The 15,126-nt window shown below is 37.7% G+C and overlaps 2 protein-coding genes across 7 annotated transcripts in view; one reads left to right on the top strand and one right to left on the bottom strand.

Annotated features, from left to right (window-relative positions):
* Positions 1-9,785, top strand: part of LOC111873158 (cyclin-J) — a 61,039-nt gene extending 51,254 nt beyond the window's left edge. For both annotated transcript variants that reach the window (XM_023867638.2, XM_023867639.2), the window contains exons 5-6: positions 3,825-3,984; positions 8,216-9,785. In XM_023867638.2, the coding sequence (XP_023723406.1) occupies positions 3,825-3,984; positions 8,216-8,363 (308 nt within the window). In that variant the 3' untranslated portion in view covers positions 8,364-9,785. The remainder of the gene's footprint in view (positions 1-3,824; positions 3,985-8,215) is intronic.
* LOC111873157 (beta-mannosidase) overlaps positions 1-15,126 on the bottom strand; it is a 30,318-nt gene that overhangs the window by 4,229 nt on the left and 10,963 nt on the right. The window contains exon 2 of one of the 5 annotated variants that reach the window (XM_023867632.2): positions 3,272-3,451. The exons of 3 other annotated variants lie outside the window; for them this stretch is intronic. In XM_023867632.2, the coding sequence (XP_023723400.1) occupies positions 3,272-3,405 (134 nt within the window). In that variant the 5' untranslated portion in view covers positions 3,406-3,451. Of the gene's footprint in view, positions 1-3,271; positions 3,452-14,828; positions 14,872-15,126 lie in introns of those variants that run through there. One more of the 5 variants, XM_023867637.2, reaches the window with a different exon arrangement.

Raw genomic sequence — 15,126 nt, 5'->3', positions numbered from 1 at the left:
AACATTCTGGTAGCAGAACCCAGATGTTAAGATTATATGTTTTTAAGTGTTTTTACTTAGATATGAAAACAATACATTTACTAGAAATTCCTCTATGAAAATATTGAAGTTTATTGATAGTTTGAAACAAAACAAAAAAATCCTTTATAACGAAACTGATTCATGGAAATAATGCCTAATATAAAATAATGACAATGGAATATTCTTAGAAACCAGTAGTAGTACTGATATAGGATCTGAAATTGATTTTATTTCGTTAGTATATACGAGGAGCGTTCTGTATATAATGCCTCCTATTTTTTTAACTAGAACTACAACAGATACAGAAAGCATAATAATGCAGTTAAACAGAGCAAGATTTCAGCTGCTTACAGTTATTTTTCCACGTAATCTCCACCATTCGTTATGCACTTTTGCCAGCGATGAACAAGAGCCTGTATGCCGCGCCCGCAAAAGTGTGCCAGCTGAGGCTAGCCACTTTCTTACAGCTGCAATGACTGTATCGTCTGGAAAATGTTGCCCATGTAGTCCATCTTTCATAGGCCCAAAGAGATGGAAGTCTGAAGGTGCTAAATCGGGGCTATAAGGTGGATGTGGTAGGACAGTCCAGCCAAACTTTGTAATGTGGTCACCATACTGGTATGGGGTCTAGCGTTATCGTGTTGCAAGCGGAAGGGTGTCTGCTTCTCTGGCCTGACTCGGGAAATGTGGGCTTTCAGCTTAGTCAGCGTCGTCTTACAGCGTTTAGAATTGTCAGTCTCACCAGACTCCAGGAAATCCAACAAAATCACACCCTGCCTATCCCAAAAGACCGTGCACATCCCTTTCCATGCCAGTGGCTGTGTCTTGAACTTCTTTTTTCTTTGGGAATCCAGATGTCGTCACTCCATGGACGGTCTTTTGGATTCTGGCTCATAGTGGTGACACCATGTCTCATATCTGGTGACGATGCTGTCCAGAAACTTGTCACCTTCAGCCTCAAACTGGTGCAACAGGTCCTGACTGACTTCCATTCGATGAGTTTTGTGGTGCTGTGTAACCATCCATGGGACCCACTTGAAACAAATTTTGCAGTAATCCAGCTTCCCCAACATTGCTTCCAATGCATTACAGCTGATATTAAGTCGTGCACGCAGTTCCCGGGTTGTTATCTGCTGATCTGTACGGATGAGCTGATCGAGGCGCTGTTCATTGTGAGGAGTGGCATCTGAGCAGGGACGACCAGGGCGTGGCTTGTCGTGCACTTCACTTTCGCCACTGTTGAAATACACTACCCACTGCCTCACTGTGCTGACATCCACTGTATTGTCTCGGTACACTTTTAGCAAGCGTCGATGGATGTTAATGGGTGCAATTTGTTTGGCAGTGAGAAATTCAATAACACACCTCTGTTTCGTATGCACTTCTATGTCAGACACCATTTTGGTAGACTGCTCTGCTGTCGCTATCTGTCGCACGACAACCAAACTAACAGTACATTGGTGGGAAGGTTCAACCTTTACTACAAAACCACCAACAGCCAGCTCAGATGTTACATATTAACACAAAAAAATAGGAGGCATTATATACGGAATGCCCTTCGTACATAATAGTGAAATCAGGATGTGGATAAAGGTGGTAAATGAATATGGGATTTAGAGTTGAAGATGTTGAAAAATCAATCTGTCACCTGGTCTCTTGGATAATATGATTTTTTGTGTATGGTGATAAAAGTAGGGACTTCTTGGCCATCAAAATAAGTGTTAACTGCTCGAGGAAAACCCTGTACCATGGAGTTATAGTTGGTGAAACTTCAGTAAGAAAAGACCTTTCTGTTAACAGTTTCCAGAATATCAGCTGCAGTAATAAATTTCATTACATCCTCTGGGAGCTGGGAGCTGCAGTTAGTAGGCAGGAAACTGTATTCTCATAGATAACTAAGAATTGTGATGAATATTAGTGAGACTGAAAATCTGCACTGTTTAATTAGAACAGAAATTTGTTTTGCCTTCAGTTGAACTTAAAATGGATAATAACAAAATATATTGCAAAACCCTTCATATTTATTATACAGGGTTAAGCAGAGGAAATGCATGTTCTTCACATAAGAATAACTTCGTTGATTTTCAAGATAAAAGCTTTTTAATTACACAAAAAGGAGGTATTTTAATGCATTTTAACTTAAATTATGTATGGCAAACAGTGTCAGTCATATGACTTCCTTCTTGCTGGACACATATTTGGGGCCTCTCCTCAAAATTCTCCATTGCATTCTCCAACGTGTCTTCCAGCACAACTGCGATTTCTTGACGAATGGAAAGTTTCAGTTCTTGGGTCGTTCGTGTACACTCTTTGCCTTGAGGTATCCCCACAAAAGAAGTCACAGATAGATCAGGGGAGCATGGGGGCAGTTACTGCACTGCAATTACAGTGACTTCCGCACACTACATTGACATGTTAACTTTCTGCATCCAGAACTCCTATGGTGTTGGGTAAACATTAGACAAATGTGGTTCCTACAGGAAGGTGCCACAGCTCACACGGCGCAAGCATCGATGGAAGTTGTTCGACGTATGTTGCCCCAACAAGTGATCTCCTGTTTTAGTGATGTTTCTTGGCCCCCGGGCTACCCTGATCTATTGGTTTGTGACTTTTTTNGTTGGTGTGTTTTGTCGCGCCCCTGGCTCCCTTGTCTGATGGTGTTGTTCTTTTTTGGGGGGGGGGGGATACCTCAAGGAAAGAGTGTACACAAACAGACCGTGAACAATCCAAGAGCTGAAACTTTCCATTCGTCAAGAAATCACAGCTGTGCCAGAAGACATGTTGGAGAATGCGATGCAGAATTTTGGGGAGAGGCCCCAAATGTGTGTCCAGCAAGAAGGATGTCATCTGACTGACACTGTTTTCCGTACATAATGTAAGTTTAAAATGCATTAAAATACCTTCTTTTTTGTGTAATTAAAAAGGTTTTATCTTGAAACTCAACAAAGTCATTCTTATGTGAAAAACATGTGTTTCCTCTGCTCCACCCTGTATATAGTAACATAAATTGAGGTCATATGTCATATGCCTATAAAAATCCATAATGTCCATTTGAATCTGCCTTCTGTATAAATGTGTAAAACAGGCTCATCACAGTCATCACAGAAGCCTGCTTTTGGTTCCTGTCAGCCACTCCAGATCTCTTCTTCACAACATTTTCCATTATTAAATTACTTGAATGGTCTCTTACCATAAGGTTTTTGAGCCTTGATTTTTATATACTTTATTTCCCCCATAAATGCTATATTACCAGTATATCTCATCCTTCTTGATTTGATCTCCTTGACTACAAGGGAACCAAAGTGTGAAGTCCTTCATTGAATACTTTCCATTACACTGGTCATCTCTTTTACATATTCTATTCATCACTTTGTTCTCAAACATCTCTGTTTTCTCAGAATGAATGACAGAGTTTTATTCTGATACAAACCTAACAGGCAAAGGTACAAATTATTAATTGTATGGTACAGGTGAGGAATGCTATATGGGTAACAGCAATGGAGCTGATGATATACTTTCCTTGATACAAAATAATAGATGTACTCTTAATAATTGTGTGTTGCTTCTACGAAGTGTGCAGAATGAGTGCATGGTGTGGAATATTCAATGGAATACAAGGAAAATATATATTGTGAGCGTGCTTATGATATCTGTAGTGTGATTGGCTTGCAGCATTAGAATTTTATCTGCAGCAAATGATGTCATGCCCAGTGAAGTAGGCAAAGTAACAAATAGTGCGTTTGAGTAACACATTTCTGCCTTTGTGACAAGGTTTCTAATATGTACTCGACTTCTCATTACAGAGGTATGTCTGATTCCAGTGAAGCCCTCATTAGTGGCAGCAGCGTGCATTGCTGCAGCTAGGCAAACCCTGCAACTGTCCTCAAAATGGACAAGCATTCTGCAGAATGTGACAAAGTACCAATTTATGGATCTGCTGCCTTGTGTTTCTGTACTAATCAGGTAAGGTATCTTCTTTACTGAAGTGGACTAATATCATATTTATGATACTGCTTAGTCTCACTATATACATTAGTTTTTAAACAGGCATTCTAGATCTGAATGTATGCCGGTCTACAGATTGTAGTTAACATTATATTATACTGTCAGTATAGAAGTTGGGTATGGGCTGGATGGCTGGGATTCAATTCCTGGCAGGGACAACATTTTTTCTTCTCCATAGCATGCAGACTGATTCTGGGGACCATCCAACCTCCTCTATAGGGATACAGGGGCAGTTGGCCCGGGAGTAAAGAGCGGGGTTGAACTGATGCTACTCCCGTCTTCACCCTACCACCTACAACCATCTTGAAGTCGGGAGTGGTTCATCATCACAGGCTTTCAAGTCATGTTTACAATACTCCCTAAGGTCATCGCAGGGAATCCAAGCTCGCAGCGGAGGGCCTTACTGAAGTTAGTGACTGACGAAATAAAAATAACAAGATTTAATAAACACAAACACAATATAATTCACTACAAGAATATACAAAATATACAACCCAATAGACATGGCTGATTTGCCCTATACTGATCCACACTTCGCGGCATCAACTCAGCGACATGCCCAGTTCCACTGGCCCACCAACATTATGTACTGAAGTCACTTCCTGATCAGCCACAGGCAGCCGCAAGAAAATAAATATATCTAACAAAACAAGTCAGCCACAGGTGGCCCCAAATATATAACTAACTAAACAAGTCAGCCACAGGCAGCCCCAAAGAAAATATATATAAGTAACTAAACAAGTCAGCCACAGGCGGCCCCAAGAACATATATATGTAAAAATGCTAACTAAACCACTTGCATATCGCCGCCATACCTATCCCCTGATTGCTGGCGACTGCAAGTAACCCCAACGTCTGCGGCCAGCTCCCGACTACGCCAAAACCATATTTAGAAAAAACTCTGAACTGAAATTTAGAAATTTCTCCCGCTGGTCCACCAGACGTCCTCGTCCAAGTGGATCCACTTATCAGACTAACCCCTCTGCTCCCAGACATACTTCTTGCCGAGACACAGGCGTAGAAAGGGAGGGGAAATCACGTGGTATTGGGGAAGAGGAGGAGGGTTGAAGCTCTAGGACCTCAGGAGAAGGGTAGCATGGGAGATATGGCTGGAAGCCATGATGTCACGGAAGGAGCCATTGCTTTAGCACGGCTCAGGGTCATGAAGCTGACCACTCATCTCCAGCTAGTGCTGAGGTCAAGAATGGTGGAGCTATACCTCCACCTTCATGGCTGCTGCTTAATGAATTAAGCACAGGGACACCTTTACCTTTACCAGTTTTATAGGTAGCACTTCCAAAAAGTGAACTTAGGCACTTTGGGTTAGCATATGACTTGTCAACCTGAGTGGAAACTTGTAAAATTCTGTGATTATTTTATAGAACTTGAGAAGAATGCTGTTTTACAGCTGTTTTTGGAGGCAGGGGACTTAATGTTGAGTATTAATACTTTTTCCTGTTATATGTTGTTTAGTGATGTGTTCAAGCCAAGTTGTAAGGTAGGGGATACAAAGTTTTCAGGTTAGTAGCTGCACCAATCAGAAAAGGGAAGTCTGGGACATACTGCAAATCTGAGTTCCTTGGAAGATTGATATGTTTGACAGCTTCAAATATTTTATATAACCATTTGCATAACTGTTGACTGCAAATGTATGATGTGTGTGATTGTCTTAACTAGATTTGAGTACTATTGAAAGAGATTAATTTTCATAGCATAAATAAATACATTTCAACATAGCGAATGTAATTAACTTTGTAGGCTGGTAATAGGGCCGTAGTCCAATCCAGTTCATATTTTCAGCTCTTTCTCAAGATCAGAATCTAGTCCTTTTTCAGTTTCTTTGGTTATGTGAATAACATGTCCGTTAACAAGAGAAGTGTAAGAAAATGATTTGTATGGGGAAATAGTTTGCATAATTCATCATAATTCTAAGGGTCATACTGTGAAATTAAGGCAGAAACTGCCATGTTGTTTTATATGCTATTAATACCTATAGCTTTTTTACTTTTTGATATTTTACTTGTAGTGCATAAAGTGAATGTATAATGGACAGAGCATATCTGCCTGTCTGTCCATCTGCATGTTTTAACTCCAAAACTTAACATTTTTTATAGCATTTTATAGTGGAAGTCTGTCCAAAAAATTGTTGGGTGAATTTAATTTTGGTTTGGTTACCCCAGAGTTTTACGGAAAACAAAGCTCAAATCAGATTTAATGAGCTTTATTAAAGATGGGTCAGTGTATACGTTGTTACATGACATAAAATACAGACATCAGTAGTAAAGATAAGCAGCGGCACGCACACAGGGAGACTACACAGAATAACACCTATACAGCACTAGAAACAAGAAGAAGCCGCTGCAGCGCTATAGACATAGGGCGAGTAACCCTGACAATTTAAAATTTTAAAATTTAGAGAAAAAATTTTTAAAGGATTTAAAATTAGAACTGAAGATTTTATAAGTGCTAATTCAGAGAAATCAAAATTGATGCGTGTAAATAACAAAGATATCAACAAAGTAGATTTTGGTAATAACAACGATAGGAACAATCAGGAAGACCTATGTTTTTAAATTTTAAATGTTATAAATAAGTGCAGTGTAACAGATAACGTGAGTGTATACACCTGATGATGGCCGTTTGGGGCCGAAACATGTAGTGTATAAAGGAGAACAAAACAAAAGACCTATAAATATAGTTTGCACTTAGGATGGAGTTATATCATATATGATATTTATGAAATTTATTTTGAAAAACTTCCAGTGCAATGAATATTTAATTGAACACAAGAAAGTAATTTTGGACTGTGCAGCATATTTGTGAAGTGATTAACTGTACAGAGGTAGTTATGTATCTGCAATAAATGAACATCAGGGAGAATGAGGGACCCAAAATTACAAAACATTCATTTAGAAAATATGTGTACACCATTTGTGTGTATCTTAATACAATAAGATTTATGTTAAACTTCTTTGCAGACCATCTGTGTTATACTCAATAAATAAATAAGTTATTAAACTGCTTTCTTGTTTGGTCTGATTCAACTAAAATTTCAATGGAAAAAATTTTTCTTTCCTGCATTTCAGGCAGTTCTTTTGGCCTACTGGCATGAGTCTTGATGTGTTCAGGTATAATAGTGAAATTTTACTCTTCTGTCCATATGTCTGTCCAAATCCAAATCTTCTGTCATTTATGCTCACAGAACAGTAATAGGCAGGGCCATAAGAACAAAGGAGCCTGGTGTATGTATGAATGTGTGTGTATTGTGTATAGATTTCACAGCTTTCAAGAAAATTTGTGTTATTTCCTGGGATTGAGAATAGTCTAGAATAACAGTGCCTGCATGAATGCTGTAAGTGTGCATCTCTCTGGTTTTATTCTGTCACATTTAATATTTTCTTGTGCTACATCATTGTATGTTATTGGCTTCTTTCACAACAACAACAAAAAATAAAACATGGAGTTCTGCGTAGAACTTATAAGGCTTACTTTCATGTTGCATAGATTTATAGCTTTACAGATCTATATTATTATCATTATTTATTTTATTTTTTGAAGAACTTAGTTTGTGCATCTTCAGTGTTGTTAGTACTGATGGCAGGAAACTGAAATGCATGATGGCTGGGGTGAACTGAAGTGACAAAACGTTCATACCAAGTATCATGAAAAATTATTTAGCCGATTTAGAGGTTGAAAGGGACATGCATGCACATGCACACAAGAAATAATTTGAAGTGGACTGAAGTTTAGTACACTTTTATAAATGGGATGATTTATGATTGACCATTTGTACATAGTATTTGAAAGAGACAGCATTACATGTTGGCCTCAGCTTATCATTCAGTAACATGTGGGGCTGGAAACAAATACGGGAGAAAGGAGGAGAAGTTAATAGTACGAAAGCATATGTATCAAATGATGATATATCCATTGATTTTGTCAGTGGGTGTTACGCTAGTTAATAAATTTGTTCACTTTAAAAAACTAATATATTAATTAAAACTATAGAATTGTAAAATAACATTGCATTTTAAAATACGATTACTATGAAGGTTGTTTTCCTCTGTAATTTTTTCATCCTCCCCATTAATGTGTTGGTATCATTGCTTCTAAAAAATTACCAAATGTCATGATTAATTTTTGGTGTAACTACACTGAATTAACATATAAAGTTTTCTTTATTCACCAGTAAAAATGGCAAGATGACAAACACTGCCAAAAAGAGAAAATTGACTGAATCACCAGACCATGGCTATGCAACAGAGGACAGCATGTCCAAGAGCCCAGAAGTTTCAAGTGGTAAATGGAGCTCTGCTTACAAGAGGAATTGTACTTAACATGATGCAAGTAACTTGCAGTTCCTGTCAGTTTATAGTACAATCTTCATGCTCAGGTTGAAGACATTAGTCATAAGGAGAGATGAAGTGTGGTAACAAATAATTTCAGTCAGGGATTCTCATATCTTTCCTTTGGATCTGTGATAACATCATTTTATGTTTAGAGATCATTGATGTTAAATGACCTATAGGATGGGAAAGAGATGTATTTACCAGTTTATTGCAGCATTATAGAAACCCTCATTTGTTTCTGCTCTAGAGTCAGCAGTGTTCAGTGACTGTTTTGTTAGTAGTGACAGATATGACCTTGTAATAACAGAGCCAGGAAGAAGTATAATGCGCTGTTTACCATTGAAGGGTGCTCTAAACCCTCATCTGTTTGTGTGCTAGAGTTGTTTGTTGTCTAGTAGTAGCATAATAGTAGGATCAGAAAGAAGTATTATTTGGTATTTACTTGTTTTTTGAAAGGTGCTGTAAACCCTACCTATTTGTATCCTAGAGCCAAATGAGTTTGTTTTTGTTAATAGTGATAGATACTACCTCATAAAGGGTTCAGTGAACATAACACATTATTTACAAGTCATTTGAAGATTGCTGTGAACCTTCATTTTCCATATGCTTTCTCCATCTTTCTTTTTTTTTTAGGAACTATTTCTTTATTGCATTTGATTTTTTATCAATAATATTTTTTCTCTTAAAATTGTAAGTTAATATAGTGCTAGTTGCCATAAATTAAATCATATTTTATCACACTTTTGTTTCACAAATCATTTATTGTCATGAAAGGGACATCTACCCTCTTTAAGGGTGAAGAGATCTTGTACAACATATGTGGTTATATTTGTGATTTGCATTCATGAATGTCCTTCAACAACCCTTTAAGGAGTCTGATAATAAACACCTGTATTAGTATGACTGAACAAGTTAATTATTTTCACACCATGCTTGAAGTGACAGGCTTGTTTGTTACATGTAATTTACCTTTATATGGATAGTGTTATAAATACTTATATCTGAGGATGTTCCCACAAAATTCAATCATCACATTGGGGTCTGTATAGACTTCCTTTTATTTACACTCTCTGTGAAGTAAATTAAATTTATGTAGTGCAAATAGTTGTTTTGCATTATAGATACTTATAAAGCTACTTATTTGATTCATTGTATCTTCTTTGTGACAGGCAAAAAAGTAATTTTTGCATAAATCCAGCACTTTACATTTATTTGTCGTTTGAAATGTAATGCTGTGTAACAAATAATGAATTAAGTTTTTACTGTTGGTAAACTATAACTAGTGTAGTCTGTTTGCTTATTTCAGAAGATTTCAAGGCTCACATTTATGCCACTTCTAAAATTGTCATTATAAAATATTTATCTGGATTCAAGTTATGTAGCATTAAGGGAATAAACATCTGACTCACATTAATCCTAGTTTGATTTTGGTCAGTCTGTATCAGATTTGTATTTGAACTTTCCAGCAGTCATTGATGATGTCACCTTATTCAAAAATGCCCAGGGTCACTCACTACCTTTTGTTTTACTTTGTCTGCACATTCAGTGTTTCTTATGCAGTAAATCAAATTTTTATGTAAAATAGAACCTGACATGTGTGGAAGATCAGTAGCTTAAATTCATTTCTGAAATTCTGTTTGTAATTGAGTATCAGTTGATGTTATAAACATACTGAAGTGTAAGAAATAGAATATGCCTCTTGAAAACACTATGTAAGGTATAGTATAATGGTATAGATGAACTGTAAGTTTCCACTTAAATGTGAGTTAACTGTAGAGCGATGAACAGGGCCCAGATTTTAATGACCTTTAAATATTTTAAGAATGACCAAAAAATCCATACAAATTATCTAAAAGTTAACCCTTTGACGTGGTCATTTAAATTCCGCGGCCGCGTCTCCTGCGGTAATATATTCAGCCGGCCATTTAAATTTTGCTCGAAAATGATTTATTCATCATTGTTCTTAAATTCTATGAGATAGGAACATGAAACTTTTACTAAAATGATCTAAAAAGGTGGTTTTATAACCTTACCTTATAATATGAGCAGCCGGTATCTCGGCAATGGAAGCAGTTTGTTTAGAATTTGAGCAGTGAATGGTACGCTTTGAAGCATGGAACTTTCACTAAAATGGTCTTAAAAGATGGTTTTATAACCTTGCCTTATAATATGAGCGCCCTGTATCTCGGGAACGGAGTATGGTACGCATTGAAGCATTCTACTATACACAGCGCTGTCTCACTTCACCACACCAGTACTGCGTATCTCTCATTTGGCTCTCTTTTCCGTAAACCAAACATCTTCTGTGAGGCCTTGCATTCTTCCCCGTGGGGGGAATACAAGTGGAAATGTCTCTCCGTGAGTCGTATATTTTGCCAGATTAGCTGCAGTAAATTCAACCTTTGTGTTATCATAACAAGGGTTTGGTGCTTCTGCGTTTCAGATTCCAACCTTTTCGGCTGCCCCAGATGCCGTAGGGGTGACCACAGAATTCATGAAGTTATTCTAAGAACTGGCTGGTATATAGTGAACGAAAGCAGAGCTTAGCTGGCTCAAAAAAAATATTTATGGTCATCCCTCGAAACGACCACCAAGGTCAGTACGATAAAATGGCGTCAACTGGAGCGATAATACGTACTTTTCCCTCCCCCACACACATCCGTATCGTCTCAGGGGGTGACCACAGTGTTCTGCCTTAAATTGTGGCGTTTTTCTAAGAACTGGGCCTTTGTACTGTGCGAAATCAATGGATCTCGCAAGAATAAAGGTTTGGACATCCCTATTCTAAGAATTCCAATTGAGTTGCGTTAGTGTGGCCAGCTCAGGGCAATATGATATTATGAACACAGTACTTATCACGTCTCTGCTGTTTATAACTTCGTAGCAAACAAAACACGACATTCATAACAGTAGAACGGTGAAACAGCTAGCAAGAGCCACAGGAACTTTGCTGCAAGACAGGCATATGTAACGACGACTTAGAGCAGATAAAGACGTGTCATATTATACTCTGTACTACTGACAACAGGCCAGCGAAAAATCTAACAATCTACAGCAAAACCATCAATTATTATGGGCGTTATAACATAGGTGTGCAGCTGGACGAAACATACACGTCGAACCCCCCCAGACGATTTAAATACCTGACGAAACATACACGTCAAACCACGGCAACGGGTTAAAAAACAACCTAAATGTATCATGTCATGGAAAATCTACTAATTGTTTTAAAATGTACTTCTAATCTTTATTAACACTGTGAACTCATCGGTACTCTTTTAAGTTCGTCCTCGTTTTTATGTTGAAAATTAAGCAATATATGTTTGAATTTGAAGCTAAATGTTTTAATACGATTTTTTCTACCGCTTTGGAACGCTTATCATATGTACACATATGGTATATATTCCAATATTTAAGTGTCACCTCGTTCAGAGTTGCAGTAGATGACTGTCAACATGTGGAAATTCTCGAAGGTGAGTGAACGCCTATTGCATGACAGCACATTCTGGTACTTGGAGAAACTCCTTTCCACATCTGCAGACACAATGGGAGTGTACTTGAAGTGTACCAAATTACTAGCAGTACGCTCCTCTTCAGTACTGAAAATGCTGAAGGACTATCCTGTCAGAATTTGAGAAATGCTGCATAATGTTTCATAACCCGAGTTTTTATCTAGAAAATGTTTCATTTTTCTTGACACCATTTTACCAATGTCCCCTGACATTTTCTCCAAATCAATGGCTATTTTTTTCACTGCAGTGAATGAATCTTCTGTTGTTGTTCCTTTGTCCTGTAAGCATTTGATTCCTTCCGTCAAGGAACTGAAATTTGCCTTTATGAAGGCCAGCTCTCCTTCCATTTCACTACACAAAAATAATTCCTAAGCAGCTTTAATTGCCTTTGCATCCTCCATCTTCATTGAATCTGCAATGTTTTTCACTACCTGAAAATGATCGCAATAGCAAATCAATCCACGTTCCCTACCTTGTGATGGTAGGTTCTGGGGGCAGTGGAACACTAGGAGCCATAGACTTAAACTGAATTTTACAAGCTGGAGCCTTGACAAAAATCTTCATCCACGACACGAGAGCATCCACTTGAGGAAATCTTTATCTCACTTCCTCTGCCTCTGTGTGCAGTGCATGGGATAGGCAAGTAACGTGCACCAATTTTGTATACAACACATCGGTCACAAAAAGCAATACGTCGTCGTGTCATATACCCTCTGGCCACAGTAGTATCATCAGCCTGTCAAAGAGTTTACAAATTGTGGAATGATTAACAGATTGTAGTACCTCACTCGTAAGCAGAAACACATCACCTGGTCCATAAATTTCTAAGGTTCCAATCATGACGTTTGCCACATAGCGAGCCTCCATATTGCAGGTCTCATCAATGGAAACAAAAATCTTCTTCCCATGCACTTTATTCCTAATCATTTCCAGGATATTGTTGTACCACTTGGAAAGGTAGTTTTTCCTGAGGGTGGATTCATCCAGGATAGAATGATCACAATTCACTTCCAGAAAATTTTGCAGTTTTTCATTGTTCAGAGCCCAAAATGGAATATTTGCGGACACCAGAGCATCATACAGATCTGTGAAAAAATCTGATGACTTATTTCCGCCTTCCAATGAACACTGTTGCATTAACATTTGTATAGATTTCTTTTTGTTCGAAATTTGCACTGCTCGTATATTCTTGTTGTGCCATGAATCTTTTTTCTGCTGCTACTTTTGTGTCACACATCTTACAGTATAAAATGTCACTATTAGTTGAAAATATATCATCTCCAAACTCAGCTACAATCTGCTTTAAATGACACGATTTAGATGGCTTTGCTTTAGGCATCATGATAAAATGAATCACTCTGGTGCAACACAGAACTGAACTTTTCACACTGAGAACCTTTCTTCGACTGTATCTTTTTCTGTACAGTGAAGGGTGAGAAACTGAAGACAGAAGGAATTTTACTGAGCAACAATACATCATAAAAGGCAAGGAATTCTGAACAGAAGTATTTGTAACTAAGCAGATTCCTTTGCACAGAACTTGGAAAGGGCCGAAGTGTGAGTGACCACTGTCATACTCTGCTGCCAGCTTAATATGTTTTATGATATGTAATGTCAGCACTTCCCCGCAAAACAAACGGAAAGGATGGGACATTATTACAACTTACTATTGCATACTATGGTAGCAGGTATTTGGGGTGCAACTGCAGGCTTCTTTTGTAGTGGCAGGAGAAAGAGAAAGAACACTTTACTTGCATATTATTCACATTTCTGAAAACATGAAGAAAAATTCCCTAAAATGGCAAAAAATACCCTTAAATCCAACAATTTACCAAAAAATAACCTAAAAACTTAAAAATGATGAAAATTGACAAAAAATGACCTATAAAAGTTACATTTCTGCAACCAGCAGCTCATCTCCGGGATTTATATATTTGCAGGCATCGAGTAGGATACAAGGAAAAAAAGATGACATGTCATCAAAATCTGGGCCCTAGTGATGAATAATAAATTGGAGAGAGTTTTTGCAGTTGCACACAAGGATATGTAAGATGATGCTTTATGAGGTTCCCTAGTAACATCTTGTGATTAAGTGTACCAAAAATATGAATTGTATGAATTTTAGTGAGTGCTTTGCTGTCCCATTATACACTGACTGACTACTATGCTTATGACAATGACCAAGGGCCAAGGAAACTCTCATCCAACAAGAAGCTGGCACTGCCATCTTTTATTGTTGAGGTATCATGTAAAGCCACAGGCAGCATCCATGGTGAAGTGTAACAGGCTGAGAAGTTCCTGGCGAGCACAGTAGATCATGTGTTCATAGGTCATAAGGAAGGGTTTGGATTTTGGTTGCCTTTTGTGCTAACGGGCAACTGCAACCCCGCTTCTACATTTGCTCCCATATGACAGACTAGTCAAAACCTACATTGTGAAAGCTGAATTTGACTTGGGACAATATTATATTTAAGCATCCTGTTACACTCACACAATATATATGAGACAAACTCCGTCTTAAGTGCAACAATTTAATTGTAGTTCTTTCTTCTTCCCTTCCTCCACACTACATGTTTCGGCCCTAAATGGCCATCATCAGGTGTGTATTCTTACGTAGCTGCTACACTGCCAGTAGTTTAAAATTTAAGATTACCAGTCTTTCCAATTGTATGTATGTATAAAATCTTTGTTAACCTACACGCGTCAATTTGATTTCTAAAATTGGCACTTTTTTAAAACTTCAATTCAAATTAAAATGTCTATAAATTTCTGTTCTTTCCAAATTTTTAAAATTAAAATTTTCTTGGGGTACATGCCCTATGTCTATAGTGCTGCAGTGGCCACTTCTTGTTTTATCATTCAGGTATTGTCTGTAATATACAAATATTCATATTACTATCTTATGTTATTCTTATATGTTTATACTCTTATTTGTACTTACTCTGTGTAGGCTCTCTCTGTGTGTGTTGCTGCTTATCTTTAATACGTGTGCTGTCTGGTGTATTGTGTGCTGTGTTTTATGTTGGTGAGTGTTGGAGGGGAAATGGGCAGTGGGGAGAGGGAGGTACCGTTAGTCTGTATAGATTTCGTGTATCGTTTGAAATATGGGATTGTATATTTCTATGTGTGTGTCATTCATGTGTAGGCCCTTCTTACTTATTTTATATACAGTAAAACTGGGTTATAGCAACATCGGTTTCTGCGACACCTTGTCTATTGCGTCAAATATTCAATGGTAC

The sequence above is a fragment of the Cryptotermes secundus genome, unplaced genomic scaffold (genome assembly GCF_002891405.2).
Source record: "Cryptotermes secundus unplaced genomic scaffold, Csec_1.0 scaffold259, whole genome shotgun sequence".
NCBI lineage: Eukaryota > Metazoa > Arthropoda > Insecta > Blattodea > Kalotermitidae > Cryptotermes > Cryptotermes secundus.
Note: the sequence above shows the minus strand (reverse complement) of the source record. Positions and strands in the feature narration are given on the sequence as shown.